This window comes from Seriola lalandi, unplaced genomic scaffold (assembly GCF_002814215.2).
Source record: "Seriola lalandi dorsalis isolate HSWRI2012SDOR001 ecotype SW California unplaced genomic scaffold, Sedor1 jcf7180002054688, whole genome shotgun sequence".
NCBI lineage: Eukaryota > Metazoa > Chordata > Actinopteri > Carangiformes > Carangidae > Seriola > Seriola lalandi.
In genome coordinates this window covers 2,757,250-2,778,478 of record NW_019525241.1, presented here as the reverse complement: position 1 = coordinate 2,778,478, position 21,229 = coordinate 2,757,250, and the positions used below count along the sequence as shown (strand labels likewise).

At 41.7% G+C, this 21,229-nt stretch overlaps 2 protein-coding genes across 4 annotated transcripts; both read left to right on the top strand.

Moving 5' to 3' along the window:
- The first annotated feature begins 954 nt into the window (after positions 1–954).
- Positions 955–7,800, top strand: optn (optineurin). 2 transcript variants are annotated; one of them, XM_023423022.2, is made up of 13 exons: positions 955–1,077; positions 2,095–2,219; positions 2,576–2,772; positions 2,949–3,098; positions 3,374–3,558; positions 3,678–3,765; positions 3,878–3,993; positions 4,172–4,321; positions 4,535–4,619; positions 5,839–5,997; positions 6,085–6,227; positions 6,362–6,444; positions 6,786–7,800. In XM_023423022.2, exons 2-13 carry the CDS (start codon positions 2,099–2,101, stop codon positions 6,896–6,898), a joined length of 1,590 nt encoding a protein of 529 aa, XP_023278790.1. In that variant the 5' UTR covers positions 955–1,077; positions 2,095–2,098; the 3' UTR covers positions 6,899–7,800. The 2 variants fall into 2 exon arrangements, with proteins under 2 accessions (XP_023278790.1, XP_087034559.1); XM_087178433.1 differs by lacking the exon at positions 955–1,077 and adding an exon at positions 1,234–1,362.
- A 1,517-nt stretch (positions 7,801–9,317) lies between these two features.
- Positions 9,318–20,079, top strand: mcm10 (minichromosome maintenance 10 replication initiation factor). Of its 2 annotated transcripts, none has more exons than XM_023422938.2 (18): positions 9,318–9,531; positions 10,684–10,735; positions 10,813–11,112; positions 11,227–11,445; positions 11,575–11,730; positions 11,862–12,069; positions 12,172–12,337; positions 12,682–12,849; positions 15,297–15,413; positions 15,532–15,728; positions 16,704–16,798; positions 17,559–17,672; positions 17,901–18,395; positions 18,844–18,974; positions 19,154–19,267; positions 19,453–19,598; positions 19,703–19,745; positions 19,840–20,079. In XM_023422938.2, the coding sequence occupies exons 2-18, from the start codon at positions 10,729–10,731 to the stop codon at positions 19,921–19,923; spliced, it is 2,760 nt and encodes a 919-aa protein (XP_023278706.1). In that variant the 5' UTR covers positions 9,318–9,531; positions 10,684–10,728; the 3' UTR covers positions 19,924–20,079. The 2 variants fall into 2 exon arrangements, with proteins under 2 accessions (XP_023278706.1, XP_023278705.1); XM_023422937.2 differs by having other exon boundaries at positions 11,859–12,069.
- The last annotated feature ends 1,150 nt before the right edge of the window (positions 20,080–21,229 follow it).

Genomic DNA, 21,229 nt, shown 5'->3' with positions numbered 1-21,229 from the left:
GGAATTCCCGCTGACAGCTGACAGCTGGCTCCGCCCTCAGCTGACAGGCTGTGACTGATGTGTAAACCATGAGGATGGACCTGTTCCGTATCAGTGGCTATGTTCACTCGCAGCTGCGCGTTGTACACCAATCTGTTACTGCTCTGTGACGTCACTTCGAGGAAATGAAAACCTAGGTAAAAATCCATACAAGTCAGAGCCCCGTCACTTAGCAACAATCAGGCCCGGGAAGACAGGAAGTAAGGCAAATAAGCCTTTAAAATAAAAGCTCAAAGTCAAGGCTTAGTTTAGATTTCATTTTGTTGTGCGTTTGTAAAATTTGTACATTTTATTGTTTTTATTCTGATAATAAAGAATATATTTCAGGCCAATGTTAGCGAAACTTATGTAAACATAAGCATTAATGTCTTTTCACATTTGCTCTTATCCCCAAGCAACTTTGTTCATACATACAGATAAGGCTTGTCTTTCTTTCTTTCTTTCTTTCTTTGCCTAAATTTACTGACAAGTAATATACCCAATTGAACAGTTACTCAATTACAGCAGAATGATGTAAAAAAAAAAAAAAAAAGAAAAGATATGTTCAAATGTTGTTTCATGTGACTGGCTAGACTGTATTGGACTGGAGTTTTTTTGTTTTACCTTACATTTCTTTTTTCCATCTCATTGTTGCTGTAATTCCTTCTCTATATTGTCTGGGACACATTTTTTCAAATGTTAACATGTATTGTAGCCATCACAGGCGAATAAAAACAAACCAAAGAAGAACTCAGAGAAGTATCTGTAAATGTATTTTTCTATTTAAAATAAAGTGATTTTAAAAAACGTAATAGACATTGTTGCAAAAATTCTCAAGTTTTTTTCACTTTCCAGACCTGAAAAACAGATATTGTCAAAGTGATTTTATTTTTTAAAACAGTCACCGGAAGTGCTCTGTTTCTGCACGTGACTTGACGTTGCTACACACCAGAAACAGCAATACAAGGTTGTTGGACACACTTTGCTGTCTGTTCGAGTGTTTTTATGTGTTTTCGGAGTTAACGTCCAGACCGTGTTTAGCTCCGGAGCTGACGGCGGGTGAGTTGACACCTTTAAACTTGTTTAATGTCTGATGTGACGCAGTTAGGTTTGGGTTAAACCGGATCTGGCTTGTGTAAGTTCCTGGTAACTTTTCAGTGCTTTAATAAGAGTCGCAGACTGGATGGCCCCACCTGGGGCAAAGCGAAAGTACAATTATACCAACGGAAGCCCAAAAATTAATATTTCCAAAAGGTCTTTACAGGGAGAATGTGTCTGTAGTCTAACACGACGATGTTAAAGTGACATATTTATCCCACGGGTGTCCACTGTTTTATTCCTGAAGTGAGTAGTTACAGTTCAACGGTTGAATCTCCTCTGATATGCCCCTTAAATAATCATAGTTATCTATTTGAGGCGGTTATTTTGTAACTGGGCAGAAGTAAAAAACAGTGCCTTTTATCATTGAAATAAAATTGAATTATCATGTGACCTGCTGATGAAATAATTTCATTTTCGATGCCGTATGTCTTGCTTGTTTTCTGCTGCATGCTGAATCACTGAGTCACCTAGTGATGACAACATGGAGTTGTTTGTTTTGTATTGAGTTGATAATAATTAGTAGGTAATCAATGGTGCTATATTTTAGAAACTTGTCCATAAAAGTATTTCTGATAAAGGTTACATTACATTAGATTATTCCCAGATTTACCTCTAAATCAGTTAACACTGTATGTCAGAGTGCGTAAAATCAACCCCACAGTCTCCACACAGAACAATAATAAGTCCAATATTCCAAAGAGAAACACACAAATCATGTATAATGTGACTGAGCAATTTGTGCAAAGGCCTGTAGCTGATTTTCTTCTTAGTTGTAGAAAAGAAAGTTCTGTTTCCCTCAACAATCGTGTTAATTTGCTGTATATGTAAATCTTGATCATCACAGATGAAGTGAAACAAGCTACAGGAAGTCAGTTCTGCTACTGTCCTCTATTCCCTCATAGTTACTGTGTCATTAGTGCTGTTATATCAATATTCAAAATCAAAACTCTTTTTCTCTTCTTTTTTCTTCCTTAGCATCATGGCGTCTGGAGGCCCCATGATGAACGGTGACATCTCTCGCTCTGCTGGTCAGTCTGGCACACTGGAGGAAACCCTGCAGCAGATGAACATCCTCATCCAGGAGAACAGGGACCTGAAAGGTGAGAGTAGTTTGGTGTTCAGAGGTCTGGGTTCAGGGATGAGGAGACAGCTGTCCGTTCAGGATTTTAATTTGTTGTTCTTGCAACATTCAATAACGAAGAACTCTGCCCAAGTCATCCTTAACACACTTATCAGGACCGGCATTGCTGTCATGGGTCAAAGGTCAGTGAGTGTTGCTTTCCTGATGGCTTCTGTCAGGGTGGAGTTTCAGTGGAGTGCTGTAGTGGTAGAAACCAGCTGTATGGTAATGGAAAAAGCAGAGGGCCCAAAACGTGTAACAGCTGCTGAAAGGGAAATAATTCAAATGACTCGGCTAGTACAATGTGCATTTATTCAAATCCTCTGTCTGTCTCAGAGGCCCTGCGTCAGACCAACCTGACAATGAAGGAGCGTTTTGAGGGTCTGTCTGCGTGGCGGGAGAAGCAGCGGGAGGAGCGGGACTTCCTGGAGAGCAGGCTGGAGGAGGCTCGTGGCCGCATGGAAGCGCTGAACCGCCAAAACCAAGAGCTGACCAGGAGGCTGGAGGAGGTGGGGAAGGCAGGAGGATCCCAGGTAAAGCAGCAGAGAGCCAGTGTTATGTTCCCTAAGTTTGAAATGATCTTTTTCTATATTCTGTATTTCCAATGACACTTCATCCACCTCATTATTTCTGTCAAGTTGAATCATAACCAAATGAACACTTCAACTACTTCATATTCTGCATTGGTGACATGTGATGTCACATCCAGGCAACATCATCAGAGCTGGAGGTCCTGCGCGCCCAGGTTGCTCGCCTGCAGGCAGAAAAGAACGACCTGGTGGCCATGAACTCTGAGCTGCAGCTGAAGGCGGACCAGGACTCTCGGGACGACGACTTCATCGAGGTCATCAGGGTCTCGGTGAGGTGCAAAACACACATACACGCACACACACACACACACTCGTATTCAAAGACATTAGAAATCCACTCAGTGTTTGAATCAGAATTTTCTTCTATTCCACCTGGAAAGATCACATCTAACAGAAAAAAATCTTAACTGAAGTCATGCTGTTACAGGCAACCTGAGTAGTATTCAAGAAATTCAGTTAAGATTTTTAGTAAAAATACAGTTTCATTCTGCGATCATGGGTGTAATCCAAAATTTGGCGTCCAACTGGGTCTTTTTATTCCCAGGATGGAGGCGTCGATGGCGTGAACGACGTGTGCGGCACAGAGCGCAGCAGACGTCTGGAGCTGAGCATGACGGCGTCCCGGCTGGACAGCAAGGAGGGGACGGTGAGCCAGTTGCTCCAGTCGCTGAGGAACGAGACTCAGCGGGCCGATCAGCTGCAGACAGAGCTGCAGGACTGTGCTGCCAGGTAGACGACTTAAAGGAACAGTTCATTTGTGATTTTTGCAGTAAAACCACTTCATCTTCCAAAATCCTTTTGTTTTCATTTAACCTCACCTGTTGAAATTTCTCACTTTTACTCCACAGAATTAAAGAGCTGGAGGAGACGAAGAGTAACGTGGAGGAATCAACACAGACGACCCAGCCAGAGACCACGGACACCAAGGAAGAGAAGGTATTTCTTTTACTCAGTTTTCACAATTCACAAGAAAAGTAAGCTCTCCATGCTGTCCCTGTTGGGAGATGTTTACGTCCCCATGTTTGTGTGCCGTTACGCAAACATTCAGGCATTATCTGAGGTGGAGAATCTCAAGTCTCAGATGATGACACTGTTCAAAGAGCTGCAGCAGGCCCAGAGCAAGCTGGATGAAGCAGAAGGCATGAAGAAGAACCTGCAGGACAGGTTAGGCCCACACACTCACACGCATACACATACTGTATCCATATTTGTTTCAATTCTGCACTACAGGGAGATGCAGGAAGGACATTACCCAAATATTTGCAAATGTTTCATCTTTTTTTTCATCTGATGTCCTGATTACCATCATTTTGATCTGCGAGTGTCTTTTTGTTGTGCGCAGATGCCGGGAGGTGGAGCAGGACGTGGCCACTCTGAAGGCTCAGCTGGTGGAGAAACAGGCCGTTCAGTCGGAGAACGACCGGCTGAAGCTGCAGCTGGACAGCATGCAGGCCCAGAGCCAGATGGAGCAGAAGAAGGCCGGGGAGGAGAGGTCAGAGGGCGCACACAAATACAGCACACGCAGACATTAACAGGTCGTGTGTTAGCTTGAATCTCAACTGATTTGTATTGGAAACCCCCATTTTCCCCTAGGCCACCATGATGTCTATTTCCTAGCAGTGATTAGACTCTATCTGCGAACACACACACACACACACATACACACACTGAGTCACTGGTAACTCCCCTCCCCCCTCCCCCACAGAAACACCCTGGCCCAGCTGAAGGACGCCTATACCAAACTGTTTGAAGACTACAATGAGCTCAAAGAGGAGAAGAAGAAAAAAGAGGTAACTTCATGTAGAAGAACGAGAACATTTTCTCATTTCTGGAGCTGATTTCCACCAAACCACATGCAGCTATGAGAGGATGAATCAGGGGCGGTTTTAGGTTCAGTGGAGAGCTGTTGACACTGTTGTAGAGATATTTATTAGGGATGCTCCAATCACGTTTTTTCCCCGCTGATACCGATACCGACGCTCATCATCTATGACTGAGGTTGGCTGATCATTTTTTTATGTTTTGTTATAGCAGCAACAAGTTTCCCACTGTAAGCACAACTGAATTACACAATGTAATAATGAATTAATTACATGTGTTAATTTAAGTGAATCAACACAATAATTAACAGACTGAAAAAAATGATTAAGCCTATTCAATGGGCTAAACAGTACAAATAGTCTAATGAATAAAATTCAGCATGTCGCAGAACATTTACTCAGTTGCATTTTACAAACTAAAGAGTAATAGGATTTACAGTCAGATACAGAATACATTCAAATTGTTGGTATTTTATTGTGGCATTTCAGATGGCGTACGTTATATCAGTCTCACACACTTTGTAAAAGTTCCACACGTTTTTTTTTTTTTTTTTTAAGAATACTCCAGTTACTGAATTTAAAATAAGAGCAGATGGTTATTTCAGCTAGCACTGACTAGACAAACTGGGCAGCGCTGTGTATTCAGACACACCTGCAGGGCTCTGCCATCTGGCGGCACTCGCAGCTGTTTGGGATCCAGGGAGGGGACGAGTCAGGTGGACTGCAGGTTGGCCTTTGAGCGGGCGTTATCATCATTTACCTGGGGAGGCTGTGGTTCAGCTTGTCCAGCACTTTCTTACACACTGTTTATGTTTTATAATCAGTCTGCACGTTGCGCACACACACACACACACACAAGATGTCCTGCCATGCTGAAGTTACCAAATCGAGTCAACACTATTTAAAATTTCCAACTCAGTTCTGAGTAAATGAAGCTGTGTTTACTTGCTTCAGTTTGGGGGCTGATTATCAAAAGCTGTTCACTGGAAACTCTCAGGGGAGGAGGGACGGCTCTGTTTTCCTTCTGTCATTACTTTGCTCCGATCATTCACTGTAAAACACAGAGGTTCTTACGCAGCTATGATCGTGGTTTAGTAGAAAATATGCCATGATTGGTGAACAGGCTATGGGATAAACACTTACAAAATGAGCTCCAGACATGTTTGACGTCTGTCCTCTGCTGCTGCAGTCTCAGCTGGTGCAGAAGGAGGTGGTGGACGAGCTGCAGGTCCGGCTGACTGCTGCTGAAGAAGCCCTGGCTGTTAAACAGAGCAAGATTGATGACATGAAGCAGGAGATCTTCCACAAGGAGAAGGAGCTGGAGACCATATCCGTGTTCCAGGCTCAGGTCAGTGGGTGTATTAATGTTTCTGATGCGTTCACATGGCTCTCTTCAGTTTCCTGGTGGTCATTTTTTGTCGTATTCTCTGTGCAGGCGGAGGTCTACTCCTCAGACTTCTATGCTGAGCGGGCGGCGAGGGAGAAACTCCATGAGGAGAAAGAGCGTCTGGCTGCTCAGCTGGAATATGTTAAGAAGCAGAACACCCAGCTGCAGGATGAGATGGACTCGCTGGGCCGGTATGGAATCAGATAGAAGACTTTAAGTGTGTGTAGCACCGGGAATATTAGATTTGTACAATATCCTGACCCTGGAGCCGTTTATCAGCGTGGCTCTAGCTCAGTGCAGCCTCTTCCCTTGTCTCTCTCCACAGGCAGTCGCTGAATGAGATGCAGAGAAGACATGTGTCTCTGGGAGGGAATCAACATGGAGCCGGTGCAGCTCTGGTTGGAAGAGGTACAGCTTGCTTTTTTTGCCCAGAGATTAGCCTTACAAGCACCTTCCCTCCAGGATCTGCACAAGCCCTACGTTCTTTACCTGACTGATCAACCCTTAACATAGATCAGCTGACTTTTTTTGGTCAATAGGGGCAGTGCAGAAAGCTGTAAACACAACATTAAAATATTACCACTTTATGAAGTAGGTATGTTAGTAAACAGTTGCTTATTTACACATCTAGCACACCCAGAGCCACATTAGCATAAACCACACAGCGAGCTAGTTCACTAGCTTAGCTCAGTGTAAGTGAAACACTTATGGAGCAGGCTCAGGTTGTGATCAGTGTCTCCGACTCGCAGGTACTGACTGGCAGCATCAGGGAAACATTCCTGAACACGCCTGTCCCAAGTGCAACGAGATCCTGCCAGACCTGGACTCCCTGCAGATCCACATCATGGACTGCATCAACTAGACCTCCATGGTTACAAGCATCTACGACAACAGCAGCAGCAGCAGCATTAGCACCTTAAACTGAGTCTTCCTCTGCTTTTGACCTATACATCCTCTGATCGCTGTGACAACGCTCCACAGATCGCCCTACAACATCAGTAACAGCCACTGTACGATGGGAACACTTTGCTTTTGTCAGAATGTAAGTCGATGGATTTAAAGCTGGAATAAGTGTGAACAGAATATGTCATCTCTAGCATGTTGTATATTTGAAAACTGCTCAAACACATTTGGAATAGTGATAAAACAATATTATAGGACACATCCACTTGTAGGTTAGAGCCCGTCTCCTCTGACATATAATCTGTTTGTTGCTGTGAGGAATGAAAACAAGCTGAAGATGAAATTTCTCAAGGCATAAACAAATCTGGAACATCAAAACAGGAAGCACACAAACCCTTTCACAAGATGTCAGTTTGGTGCTGTCTGCCCGTCACACACACGTTAAATAATCTACCAAAGTTGAGCCTTTACAAGTTGTATTTGTACCAAGTTTGTTGCTGAAGGCTTTTTATTTTTTAATTTTTTGAAGGTTTCCTCATCAGATCAAAATGAAACTCTTTCTATATTTTTTGCTTGGAAAAAGATATTTTAGCTCATAAATGGGTTTTTGCTGTTGGTATAAGAAGGAGCATGCACCATGTTAATAATTAATATTAAGATATATATTTTATTTTCACTCTGCAGATGATATCTGGAAATGATAAAGCACTATATTTAACTTGTTAATCAACCTGACTGTAAGTGACAGCTTTTGTACTGGATGTGTATGTGCAGGAGGCTCTGACATACTGCTGAGTATACTATATTACAAAGGCCCTCTGAGTTCATGTTGTAATTCTGTCAATAAAAGTAATTTGTGAACTTCTGTCTACGTTTATTCACATTGTGACATCACAAAACCTGGAAGTTTCCTTCTCTAAGTATTTTTAAAGACATTTAAATAAGAACCAGTATTTTATATAATGACAATAAAATGAACCTGAATTGAATCTGAACTTAGTGATGTAGTGTGTCACCCCATTTAAACCCAGATGTGGAGGATTTTCTTATTTCTGACCTTGGCGAACCGGAGTGGTTAAATTGAAAAATAAAATGATGAATACCATGTAGCCATGTCCTATAGCTTTGTATAATCTCAGACATACTTGTTTGAACGCAGTGTTTGAAGAGTGCTTGTGCATCTGTGCTGCTGGTGACAGCCTCCACCACAGGCTGGTCTATCTACTGATGATCCGTGGATGAACAGTATGTGCTTCTGTGCAGATGTAAAATCAGTTTTCTACCATCACTTCGGCTTTGGTTTGCCAAACTATCACACACTTCTTTGCTGTCACAACATCCTCAGGCAATCTGCAGATGTGCCCAGTTGAGATCTTTGCTGGATATCCTTTCTTCTTGTTTCTAATATGAAAAGTCTTTTTATTTTTATTTTGTATTCAATGTGGCTGTCCATCTTTGACTTGGTAACTGTGGAAGTGACTATTTTAACATCACTCTTTTTTCCATGCTTCCTTTTGGGTCCATAGATGCATCCCTGTATCGTCATGCCACAAAAGTAAAAGGCACTGTAGTCTCTGTCCTTGCTAAAGTCCTCTAGAATGACAGTATGAACTGGGTCTCGGTCTTCGTCCATCCTGTGAAGACATAACAAAACAGTTTGGCACAGGAATTTAAAAAAAAAAACCAACAACAACTAAATACTAATAATTCTTGGCTTTTATGGTCTACATTCATGAGCTTTGAGTTTGCATGACAAGAAATATAAATAAATAAAAATAATCACTTTGTTTTAATTTTTGGCCTAGAAAGGATTTCTCCAGATATATTATTCACAGAGCATATAACTAATGATATAATCCAAGTGATTCTATTCACTGTGCATTCATTTATTATTGTACACATGCAGTAAATAACTGCAAATATATCTTGATCAAATCAGCAACTGTGTGAATTCATAGTTAAATAGTTAAATGCTATAATGGTACTGTAAAGGGTATAGTTGAGGTTTAGACAGTGTCAAGATCTGTCAACCCCAGTGAGTATGGTATATATGACTTAAACACTAAAAGGAAGGTTTTCCTGCGAGCTAAATCTCAGGGCAAATTACCTTCATTGGCTCATAGCCTCAGTCTTGTAAACACAGAGTTTAGGCTCCTGATTTCGCCGTGGACAAATATTACAACAAAATTAAAATCCGAAGAAATGTATGTTGGTTAATATATTTAGAACTTTAAGAATATTTATTTTTAAGAAATTCATTCCTCGGGGTTTAGCCAAAAAAAAAAAACACTCTACGACACAGACGCCTGTTTTTTCAGTCAGGCAGATCGTTGGGCGCCTAACAGACGTTTGACAACACAGCAGGGTCCTCCGTTTAGCGCCAGTTTAGATTTCCCTCGCTCTGAGTGGAGCTTGTAAAGGACAATAATGTGTCCTTCTTATGAAATATAACTTAAAGAATTGTATATAGCATAGTGTAATGTTAATTACTGGAAAATAAGCACTTTATTAACAAGTTGGACGTCGTTAAAAGGCGGTCAAAGGTACATTAGAGTCAGTGAAGGACCCAAAGCTGAACAACTAGAATCTGAGGTAAGTTTGCTTTTTCATTATGTCAGAGTAAAAGTAATGGAAAGCTAAAGGTTTAAGAAAGACTTGATCAATGGTTTCATTATAGTCAGTGAAAAAAACGAATGGTGTTAATCTCCTCAAATGTTGACATGACTTCAGTAACTGTTTCCCTTGTTAAATGTTGACTGTATGTCAGTTTAAATCGGCCCGTTAAACCAGACCGTGGCCTCACCTGAGACGGGTTACCTGAGGATGAACCTGAATCCAACACTTAACTCCTCTCTCAGAAATAGGATGGGAAATCTCTGTCCAGTAGGGATTCTATAGATATTTTACCTGCACAGTACTGTGCTGCACTGGACAGATAGACACAGCAGTACTGGGTGTTACACATTGTGGATATGGTGCTGCTATACAAGGTGATAACTCAAAAGCTTGTCACTCACTTTGTGCTGTGCTTTGATAAATGTGGTTACACCAAGAACTGACAGCGATGAGTCCGTGCTAGTACCACCTGAACTGAACAGACATTTTAAATGTAAATGACATTTCTTTCAGAGACCACAACTACTAGGAAATCAATGTTTGTTGAAACTCTTGAAACAGGGCTTGAACTATGATCAGTGCCTTATAAATTTGTATTATTTAATCCATTGTAATACTTGGAAGAAACACTAGAAAACATAGGGATTTGATTAACATCATGCAACATTGGATTAAATATTATGGGTCGTTGTAGCAGCAGATGATGTTTCATAACACAGTAAAATGAATGTAAAAAACTTACCATAAAACATACAGTTAACATAATTAAATTAATTAAATTTTTAGGGATAAAAACAGTAAAACTGACATTTTTACCCACATATGAGGGTTTTCATCATTAGCTCCATTTGAACATTTTAACCTTGTCTTTTGATCATCAGCTGTACATATGGTGCCTAAAATCTGCTCCACTCACCACCAGTACTCTGCTACTGCTACATATCGACACCCTCTTAATATGGAGCATGAAGTGACATTGCTTACCCAGCACCTTTAATTGACACTTTAATTGTGTCTCAGTTTTCAAAATGTCTTTCACATGTGTTCTTCTAGAGAGAATTTCATTTTAACTAAAAGAGCTGCTGAATTAGTCTCTCCTTCATTCCACCTATCATTCTGCCTGCACAGGTCACCAGGTCATCTGAAATCAGCCCCACCATTAACATCACAAAGATGGACAGTAAGTATCCGAAGATTTCAAACACAAAAGCTTTAATAGTTCAGGGAAACATGCCTTTACACTTATTATCTGCACAGGTGAGGATGATCTGGACATTCTGACGGCATTGCTGGCTGAGAGCGAGGGTGTCGCAGAAGATCAGGGCAGTCAGGAGCAGGCCGACGATTTGGACGGCCTGTTTGATGATGACAACGATGAGGAGGAAGAGTACAAAGAGGGCGTCGAGGAAGAAGGGGGAGATGTGGAGGCAGAGGACACAGTGTCAGATCTCTTTGGAGATGTGGATGACATTGAAAATGAGGAGAAGGACACTAAAGGAAAAGCAAGCGGAGGAGAAGCCAGTGAGAGTCTGAACAGGTCCAAGGAGGATTTACAAGGTTTGTGCCACAGCAGTCTCTCCTTCAATCTTCTAGTTGATGAACAAAGTCATTTGGTTCAGTTGAGTGTTGCTTGTTCGGTCTGTGTTCACCACTGGAGTCTTCCCTCCTCAGAGGAGCTGAGGCAGATGCAGGAGCAGATGCAGAAGTTGCAGCAGCAGCTGGAGGCGAGTCAGAAGGTTTCCACCCCATCCTCCCCTCCAGTCAGGGCTGCAGGGCGCTCAGCTGCTCCCAAACCTGTGGCCCCCAAACCAACACCTCCCCGACAGCTCACCCCCAAAGTGACCCAGGTCAAACCAGCAGCTCCCTCACAGAAGACCAAGACACAAGCAGGTGAACATGGTGTTGTACACTGGCAACTTCTGCTTTTTAATTTTTCACATAAAGTACAAAACAAATTGATAATGACACACGGGAACAGAGGTTGATTGTGCTTCTGTTTTCCTCGTTTTCTGACAACAGCAACGTCTTCATCCACTCCGGTCAGAGGAGGAGGAGGAGGAGGAGGAGGAGTGAAGCTCCAGGAGTCTTTGGACTTTTCTGACCAGCTGAATAACGCTGACTCCTTCAAACGCAAACCCAGAGTAGCTCATGAACCCAAACCCAGCACATCACCAGGTAAAACCAATCTTTACACCATCTATTCACAAAAAACAGAATCACAACAACAGTTCTGTCTTTGTAACTTGAAGACTGATGTGCAAACATACTGCTTGTGCTACCTGAATGTATTTTTCTTCCCTCAGAAGATAGGGGGCCACTGGTGGAGATTAAGATTGGCAGCTCCTTCCAGCCAGTAGAGAGCAGCAGCAGCAAGGTTTCCAATCCTCTGCGCTCACCTGCAGCCTCCCACACCAGAGCTGCTCCAGCTGCAGCAGCAGGACAGCCGAAACCCTCTTCTCTACCTCCTCTTCCTAAAGACATGGCTGTTGAGAGATACTCAGGGCTGCGGCTCAGGTCAGGACACAGAAGTTACGAGACTGACTTGTCAACATTTGAAGCTAGGCTTTCCCATCTGAATCCAGGCTCCTTTTTTTTATTTTTTTTTTGTAATTTCAGAAAACCGCGGGTTTCCTCCAGCGAGATGGACCGCAAGATGGCGGACCGCCGTTTCATCCGTCTGTCACAGGTGCCAGAGCGTTTGGCTCGGGAGAAACTGGAGGACAGTGACTGGGTGACGTTTGCGGTGTTGGTCAATAAGGCCACGCCACAGAGCAGCAGCAGTGTAGGTCTATGCTCAAACCTCCCAGCGTGAACTGGAACTCTGTGTTTAACTGAATACTGTCATGTGTCAACTGTTATAAATCACATTTATTCAAACTGCAAATTACTGGATGTTTTTCTTGTAGAGTTCTACAGTTTTGCTTGTCATTTTTTTTTTAACTTTGTGAACTTTGCAACATCCACACTATTGTTGTTAACAAAATCCATGTTAGTTCATCATGTAAAAAAAAAAAAGGCTCCAGCTCCAAAAAAAATAGCAGTTTTAGCATTTAACTTCAAATCTTAAAATGTATTGGAAATACGTTGAAGTGTCACATTCCTGACTGAGCGCTTCTTTCTCCACAGGGGAAAACATTCAGCATCTGGAAGCTGAATGACCTCCATAACCTGGAAGTGTTTGTGTCTCTGTTGCTGTTTGGTGAAGTCCACAAAGAGCACTGGAAGACGGAGCCGGGCACCGTTATCGGACTCCTCAACCCGAACCCCATGAAGCAGAAGGACGGATATGACGGGGTGAGTGAGAGTCTGGACAGTTTCCAGCGCAGTCTGTCATCAATGTAACCTTATTAATTCTTAGTTAATATAAAAAGTTAATATAAAGATCAGCTCTACATGTGATTTACGAAAAAAGAAAAAGAAAAACGGGCACAGGAGCACAATGGTTTGTTGACCAGCGGAGGAATGTGCATCTGAACAGCCAGGCTTCTGCTCATGTGACACAGAGTTGGACTGGCATTAAACCTCAAAATAAGATACCTCAGTCCTCAGCAGAGCGTACAACTTGTCTACTGGTTTGCATTCAGAAATAGCAACACGTGGACAGCTGTGGGGTCGGTCTGGAGTCAGTCTGTAGACTGTCAGACCCACAGTGGAGAAAACCTGCTCAGATCTGATGTCCCAACATATTTAACCAATTAACTGTTAGTTAATCAGTCAAAATCCTCATTGTCAGTTAACGGTTAATTATGAACAACACTAGTAAAGATCCTCCAGCCAGTTGCACCATTCACCACCTTTGGAGATTCGGGACATTGCTCTTTCACTTTCCCTGACCGAATGTTTCCTGCGCCGAGAATCAAACCGGTGACTTTCCACTCACAAGTCTGGATCTCTAAGGCCCTTAACTAAACACACTCTGAATGACAATACCAGACAATTACAGTTTCATTTGTGAAGGTCCCCGCTAAAAAGCATCCACAACCTTCCTCTTGAAGTTCAACAACTGTCTCCAGCTGCTCACACAATGGAATGAAGGTAGAAATGAGAGGTTGAGGTCCAGGAGAGGAAAAAAATTCCAAAACATTTTAATGTCGGAAGCTAAACTGGGACCAAATTACAGTTTAATTTGCAACATTTAAGTATAATCAAAGACAAGGGCAGATTTGAACACCAGTAAAATCACCAAGAGTCCCTGCGTTTGTTTATTCATTATTTTCTAAAATGCAACATTAAATGCCGCTGATGTTATAAAAAGCTGTACTTCACCGCTTTGTATATTTCCTGGTCAGATTCTAACAAACTGGGTCAGAACTAAATTACATGTGACGCTTTCATTACTGTTGAGAATGAATAGTTTTCACTCAGGGTGAAGCGATGACCTTGTTTTATTTATGTTTTACTGAATCTGTTTTAAGATTTTTTTTATTTTTTATTTTCTGTCACTGACGGTTTGGCAGCTGAAGCCTCGTCAGTTAAAGCTGGAGACAGACGAGTGGTTTCAGTGAAAATAGCCAGTCGGGACACTGGTGTCAGCGTCGCATGATAAACTGACATGTTAGGAGAAGAAAGTGGTGAGGAAGGTTCCCATTTTCACACCACACGCACACAAACGCGCACACACACACACAAACACACACACACACAGAGGGCAGTTTGCTTTCAGAGTAACCTCAGTCTGTAGCAGAAAAACAGTCACAGCTTCTGGCGTTTCAGGCACAACTTTGTGTTTCTTTGTGTATCGTTTTGTTTTTTGAACTAGTTTTCCCAGTTGGTCCAGGTGGACTGGAAACCATTTCAAGACTGGACTGATTGTTTTCTCCTTTTGTTCTTGTGATTCTTCAGCTTTTTATTTTTTCTGAAATCCTGAAAGGAGTTTTAATCAGCTGGGTTCAATTAAAGTTTCAAAAGTTTGATATTAGGGCTGCAACAAATGATTGTTTTCAGTTTCAGATTAATCTGCTAATTATTTTCTTGATTAATCAATTGGTTGTTTGGTCCATAAATTGTCTGAGAATAGGGAAAAAATGAGACAATTTCAGATTTTCAGGTGATTTATTTTATCCAACCAAACTGTCGGATACTGGGTCCTCACAGAGAGAAAACAACTTAAATAGCTGATTATTTTCAATATTCCTTCAATTGAGTAATCAATTAATTGTTTCAGCTCCAGTTTTAATGAAAATCCAAATGTTGTGAAACATTTAGGAAGAAGATAAAAATGTCAACACATCATTAATCTATAAAACTAGAATGGCACTGAGAGAGCACACACCTCTGCCGAGGTCAACGTCAAACAACACGCACCAGAGCTCAGAGGAAAAATTCTAATTCATAGTAAAAGATCCGGATCTTCCCCAAAATGTGATGAGTTCTTCCCTGGTTCAGTGCAAATCGGTTCAGTACTTCTGTGTAATCCTGCTGAGAAACGACAGGAAACATGGAAACATAACCTCCTTGCTGGAGTTGACAAATACTACAAAAATAAATAAATTGTATTTGTTGATAAGTAACAAGAAATTGCAGCAAAACAGCAGCAAACATATGTTTTGGAAACAGTTAAATAACAGTGAAAGGTTCGCCCTCCAATCTGCATAAGACTTCAGAATAATTGAAAAAAAAAACAGACAACTCAACAGAAGAAAGAAAAAAGCCAATATTTTCTGTTTGTTGCATTTATACTGCTTTTTATTGTGAACTGATTCCCCTTGCAGAAAATAAAAGTTTGTGTTGAACATGTGCAGGTCAGCCTGACGGTGGATCACCCACAGAAGGTGCTGGTGATGGGTGAAGCTCAGGACTACAGCACCTGCAAGGCCATGAAGAAGAACGGAGACCCCTGCTCTCAGATTGTCAACATGGTGGGTCCATCCTCTCGAGCTCTGCCTGTGTCGTACACATCTGAACCCGCATTCCATTATATTCCATTACATTGCATTATTTCTTACAGCAGACTTGTTTCTATATGATTGTTTACAGTACGAGTGCCAGTACTGCCAGTACCACGTCAAGGCCCAGTATAAGAAGATGAGCTCAAAGAGGGCCGAGCTGCAGTCAACATTCTCTGGAAAAGCTCCCAACAAGGTGAAAGTGAAGGGCGGCGGCCTGAGAGAGCGGCTGTGTCAGGACGGCTTCTACTACGGCGGCGTCTCCTCGGCCGCCTGCGCCTCGTCGCTGTGAGTGATGTCAGATGTCACCGTTTTCCTCACGTGTTTTCACGACATTTCAAACTTTATCAAGTTTACTGTAAATCTTTCCTGTAATGAACAGAGGCTAATTATGCAATTTAATAATAATGAATGCAGTCATTTTAAAAGCTGAAAGTGTTGGTTTCAATCAAAAACTGAACTCAACTTTTAAAAAAGTTTAATTTCCTATTGGTTCTTAAAAGTGGTTTATAAGGATTTCTGAGGGTTACAAGTGTGAAAAATGTTCTTTTCTATTGGTGGGTAGCTTAACTGATAAGAATGTAGGCAGGCGTATAAAAGTGAAGTCAATTTTTATTTGTGTAGCACCAATTCACAACAGAAGTTCTCTCCAAGTACAATTCAAATAGACAAGGTCTAGACCTTCTCTTTATTTACAGAGACCCACCAGTTCCCTCCGAGAGCAGCACTCGGCGACAGTGGCATGAAAAACTTCCTTTAAAGAGACGGAAACATCAAGCAGAACCAGACTCAGGGTGGGAGGCCATCTGCCTCGAGAAGAAAGAAGGGAGAGAGAGAGAGAGAGAGAGAGAGAGAGGCACACTCAGCCTGGGTGCTCATGTGCTCGAGGGAAAAACTGGAAAAGTTGGAATGATGCAGTGATTTTCAGAAAGTTTGCAGTGATGTGGTCGGCAGGACAACCTGGACTTTACTGTATAGATAAGCATTTTGCTTTGGCCTGAGCCTGTTCAGTCACTACTTCATACATAGACAGTTGACTTGTCTCTTACTCCGTATTGTTTATATTTACTGTGAAAAACTGAAAAACTACTACTACCACTGCAGCAGACAGTGAGATCACAATCCAAATTGGACTCTGGCTGAAACTGTATTCCCAGTGTGTGTTTTGAAGTCGAGCTAACTGCGACTTACAAAGCCAGGAACACAGTGTGGGACTGGGCAGGAGCTCAGGACACTTTCAGTAACAGGTCTTCTGTGTTACAGGACAGCGACCAAACCGAACAAACCCATTCAGAAAACTCTGGACAAGCTGTTTGTGAAAGGCTCGACTCAGCTGGTCGATCAGGCCAAGAGGCTCGGTAAGAACCACACATGATAAATCGTGTTAACACTTGTTTTCTGACTATGATCCAATCAATTCTTCAGTCTCTATTGCATATATATGGTCTAAGCTTAAATGTAGTACAGATACATAAACACAAAACAAATCCAGAGGTTTTCAAACTGAGAGTTGAACAGATACTGTATGAGGAGAAAGGGCTGGCTTCATGCTGGTGTTCTGAAACAGCTGGATGTTATTATAATCTGTTCTGCTGATTTGGGCCACGTATCAACGCGATGAGCCGCAACAGCTCTGACACATTCATGCAGACTTGTTGCAATGTGCAGCAGAAGTGTCATTCCTTCTCTTAATCATAACTCAGTCAGATCTGAACAGACATGAAACACATGTTTTTAGATTCAGTGTCACTTTCACTTTCACGTTGATCATTAGTTACAGCCATAAATCTGCTGCAGAACCGGCCTGAGAATCATCATGTTTTTAAGTTTGCTTCAGTATTAAAGTGATCAGTGGTGGATGTCTGTACATCCATGGGTACATTGATTACTTATAGTTAATTCAGTGTATTTATAATGGTGCCAGTCTGTTAAAGTGACAGATTTAGGTTAAAAGACGAGGCTCAAGTTGTGTTTTGTTGAGAACTACCATCTTAACCTGATTTTGTCTGGTTGTCTTTTTAAAAAATATTTTAGGTTTTACAGCTAAAATAGTCTCCAAAACAATTTTCTGTGCTTTGACATTCTGTATTAAAGGTTTTTTTGTTTTTTTTCTTTTAGCCATAGAGACCGGTGAAGTTTCAGGTTGTTCTAACGAATTCAAGAGCCTGATGTCGATGCCAACACCTGGAGCTCTGCAGCTGAAGAAGCACTTAGCACATGGCAGCCAATCAGGTACACAACCTGGAAATATCCCTGTGCTTTTGACTGCTGTCCGTGTTGCATTCAAGGTTCTTGCTGCAAAAAAAAAACAAAAACTGATGAGATCAAAATAGAAAGCTTTAACAATTTACTTTAATGAGGTTAGAAAATTATATCTGCAGCCTGGGTTGATCCCAGACAGGAATCCCAGTGTTTACATTTTACATGTAATCATTTGATGAACCCGTTGTCCATCCTCAGTCTCCAAGGATCCGACTGGAGCTCCAGTTCAGTCCATCTCAGCCTCAGACCTGCTGAAGCAGCAGAAACAGAAGCAGCGGGAGCTTCTGGAGAACCGTCGACGGAGGGCGGACGAGATCCAGAAAAGGGTGCTGCAGAACTCAGAAAGGGCCAGACCTGGGTCGTCGTCCTTACCACCGAGCCGAGAGGGTCTGATGTCCCCGAAAGCAGCTTCTGAGGTCCCCAAATCCACCCAGAGCCCCGCGGCGCCTCATGCGCCCACCCTGGGCCGAGGCTTCTCCAAGGGCGAAGACATCCTGTTTTTTGAGAACAGCCCCCGTTCAGCTCCTCCTCCCAGCGCTCTCAGCCTATCAGCCGCCAAGATGGCTGCTCTGAAGAAACTGAGAGTTAAAGGGGCAGGGCTGGAAAAAGAAGACCCCAACGCAGTGAAGAGGAAGAGGAACAACAGCAGTGAGATCAGCGTTCGGGTGGAGAAGAATCTGACCTCGCCCAATGGTACATGTACACACACACACTTTTTTTTTTGTATGTAGTGTTGATTTTTTTTTTTTTTTTTTTTATAAAATAAAATAAATAAATAACATAGCCGTTTACAAATAATCTATTTACTTTAATATATTTGCTTTCTTTCAACAGTAATACACAGTAGGTGTGTTAAAATTCATGTTAAGATTTCATATGCTAATTTTTGTAGCAGCCAAATCAGCTGAACAAATCGAAAGCTAGGTGTTTTATCTTGTATCTGATGTATCTGAATTCAACTCTTGAAATTTTCAATAACTCATTTCCCTGTTATTTTACAAATTTCTAAATCTGTTGAGACAGATTTGTTTCCATAGCTCTTCCATTTATGCTGAACAACATTAATCAACATTCTACCCTCTGCTACACTAAATCCTACATGAAGTGAGTTACTAATTGTCCTTTAACTTACCTGTTGCAGGTGAGTCGTCCAATAATGAGGATGAGGAGCCAGCCCAGAAGAAGAAGCGAGATCAGCTCCAGTACATTCAGTCAGAGGAGTTCCAGAAGATCCTCAACGCCAAATCTCGTCACGGGGTCGCGCTACAGGCGGTAAGACCAGCAGCGTCAAGCATCTATTCAAATGTGTTTTTCATAGCCCAGTTTGATGAGAAGAGATCCGATTTCCCTCTTGTTTATTTTTTTACTTTAGATCCATTGCTACATATTAAACATCATAAAGTGTGTGTGTGTGTGTGTGAATTAAAGAACCTTGTATCTGGATCTTTCAGGCGGAGTACCAGCTGCAGGAGCGCTACTTTGATGCTCTGGTGAAGAAGGAGCAGATGGAGGAGAAGATGAAGGGCATCAGGGAGATGAAGTGTCGTGCCGTCACCTGCAGAAAGGTACTGAGCAGCTTAGATAAACAAGTGTATGTGATTTAAAAAAAAATATATATTATAAAATAATTTATCTTTAAGCTGACGTTGGTATGTGACTGTAATCATAAAGGAGAGCATGGTGGAAATGCTTGAGTGTCTTGAAAGTTTGAAAAATAAGCAGTTTTTTTCCCACGTTCCCTTGCTTCCAGTGTAGTTACACCTACTTTAAGCCGGCGGATCGCTGTGTGGAGGAGAATCATGATCTACGGTGGCACGACTCTGTCAAACGTTTCTTCAAATGTCCCTGCGGACAGAGAGCCATCGCTCTGGACAGACTGCCGCACAAACACTGCAGGTCAGACATGGAAACTTTGACATAATATGTGAGGTTTATTCCAGACAGGAAGATGATAATGATGATTTTCTGCCTCTCTAATATCTAATGTTTTACCATTCCAGTAACTGTGGTCTGTTTAAATGGGAGCGTGACGGGATGCTGAAGGTAAAAATTTCTTTCTGACCTTCTGAACGAAAAGAAAAAATATGTTTTATTGTTGTGAAAGAACAGGGCTGATGTTGTTGACGTTTTATTGCAGGAGAAAAAGGGACCAAAGATCGGTGGAGAGCTTCTCCTGCCTCGAGGAGAGGAGCAAGCCAAGTTCCTCAACAGCATGAATTGACAACACAAACTAGTTGTTAAGGGAACGTGTATTTAGATTTGTATGTCTACATTAATTATGTTTTTAAAGTCTGATGTTGTTTTGTTGATTATGGTGGTGCTTATGCTTGGAAATAAGCTGATTAAAGTGATGCTTTTTGCGACGTTTCACGTGAAATGTTTCATATTTCTGTTCAGCTTTTCTGCTGATAAAACACAAGAGAAGAAAAGCTGAACACGGATTCTGGTGCAGAGCAGAGGCGGGAGTAACTCACACAGGATCAAGTCTCTGGTTTGTTTGTGGGCCGCTGCAGGTCTGCGGCATCCTAGTAGGTTGCCAGGTTTGTGGGAATGGCACTAGAAATCACCTAATCATGTTTCAAAAACGAAATGTCGCTTCTTAATATAAAGAAAAATGCAAATGTTTAATTAAAATAAAAAAAAAAGTCAAATCCATTCAAGTGAAGTCTCAAGTCATGAAACCAAGTCAAAGTCAAGTCTTTTCAGTGTTGGTCTCAACTCCTCCAATTTGTGACTCAAGTCCCCCCACCTCTGGTGCAAATCTATGGAAGGTCTAAATATGTAGTGAAATGACATCAGTGTATAATGGTAAACATGTTCCTCAATTTAAAATAGTGATATTAAGTCTTTTTTTTTTTTATTGTTTATTTTGTGATTCAGGTAAGAGACAAACAGTTTCAACACGTAACACAAAGCAGATAAGAGACAGACTGAGTTTGAAAGAGTGATGATCAACAGAGACACTGAAACCTCACGTTAAAGGTGTTTATTTGTCCTGCATTCAACCACTGACTGAAGGCAGCATTTTCATGCCTCTCCTGTTTGGCTTACTGAAAGGTACTCTGGGAAATGTAGGACCCAGTGAGGTATAAAGACTAGGCAGGTTGCTTATATAACAATGTGTTTCTTTATTGTATTAGTGTGAAGTTATTACAATCCAGCCTATAAGAAGCTAGATACTTACTGCTGTTTATGTTTCATTAACAGGTAATTGGTTCCTAGAGAGTGAACCAGTCTCCTGTATCAGGACACAAACCTCTAACATCTGTTGTCTCCATGTGTTGGCCCCATGTCTGCTTAGGCCAGGTGGCTTTCACTCAAGTCTCTGAGCCAATCCACATGGCCTTAAACAGGAAAGGTCTGAAGTGGAATCACAGTATAAAGATAAAATAAGGTCTCTGCATATGACAGTGTGTGATCAGTAAGTATAGAGTGCCATGCCACATCATTTTGAGGGTTTCATTTGTGCTCATTATCCCGTTGCTGCTTTTTTTTTTTTTTTTTTACTCCTCCTTTCACTGCCTTCT

Coding starts and splice junctions, on each gene's coding strand:
- mcm10 (XM_023422937.2), top strand. Junction 17,673..17,900: donor AGCACATGGCAGCCAATCAG/GTACACAACCTG, acceptor GTCCATCCTCAG/TCTCCAAGGATCCGACTGGA. Junction 19,746..19,839: donor AGCGTGACGGGATGCTGAAG/GTAAAAATTTCT, acceptor GTTTTATTGCAG/GAGAAAAAGGGACCAAAGAT.
- optn (XM_023423022.2), top strand. CDS start 2,099: ATGGCGTCTGGAGGCCCCATGATGAACGGTGACATCTCTCGCTCTGCT. Junction 3,766..3,877: donor CGGACACCAAGGAAGAGAAG/GTATTTCTTTTA, acceptor GCAAACATTCAG/GCATTATCTGAGGTGGAGAA. Junction 3,994..4,171: donor AAGAAGAACCTGCAGGACAG/GTTAGGCCCACA, acceptor TGTTGTGCGCAG/ATGCCGGGAGGTGGAGCAGG.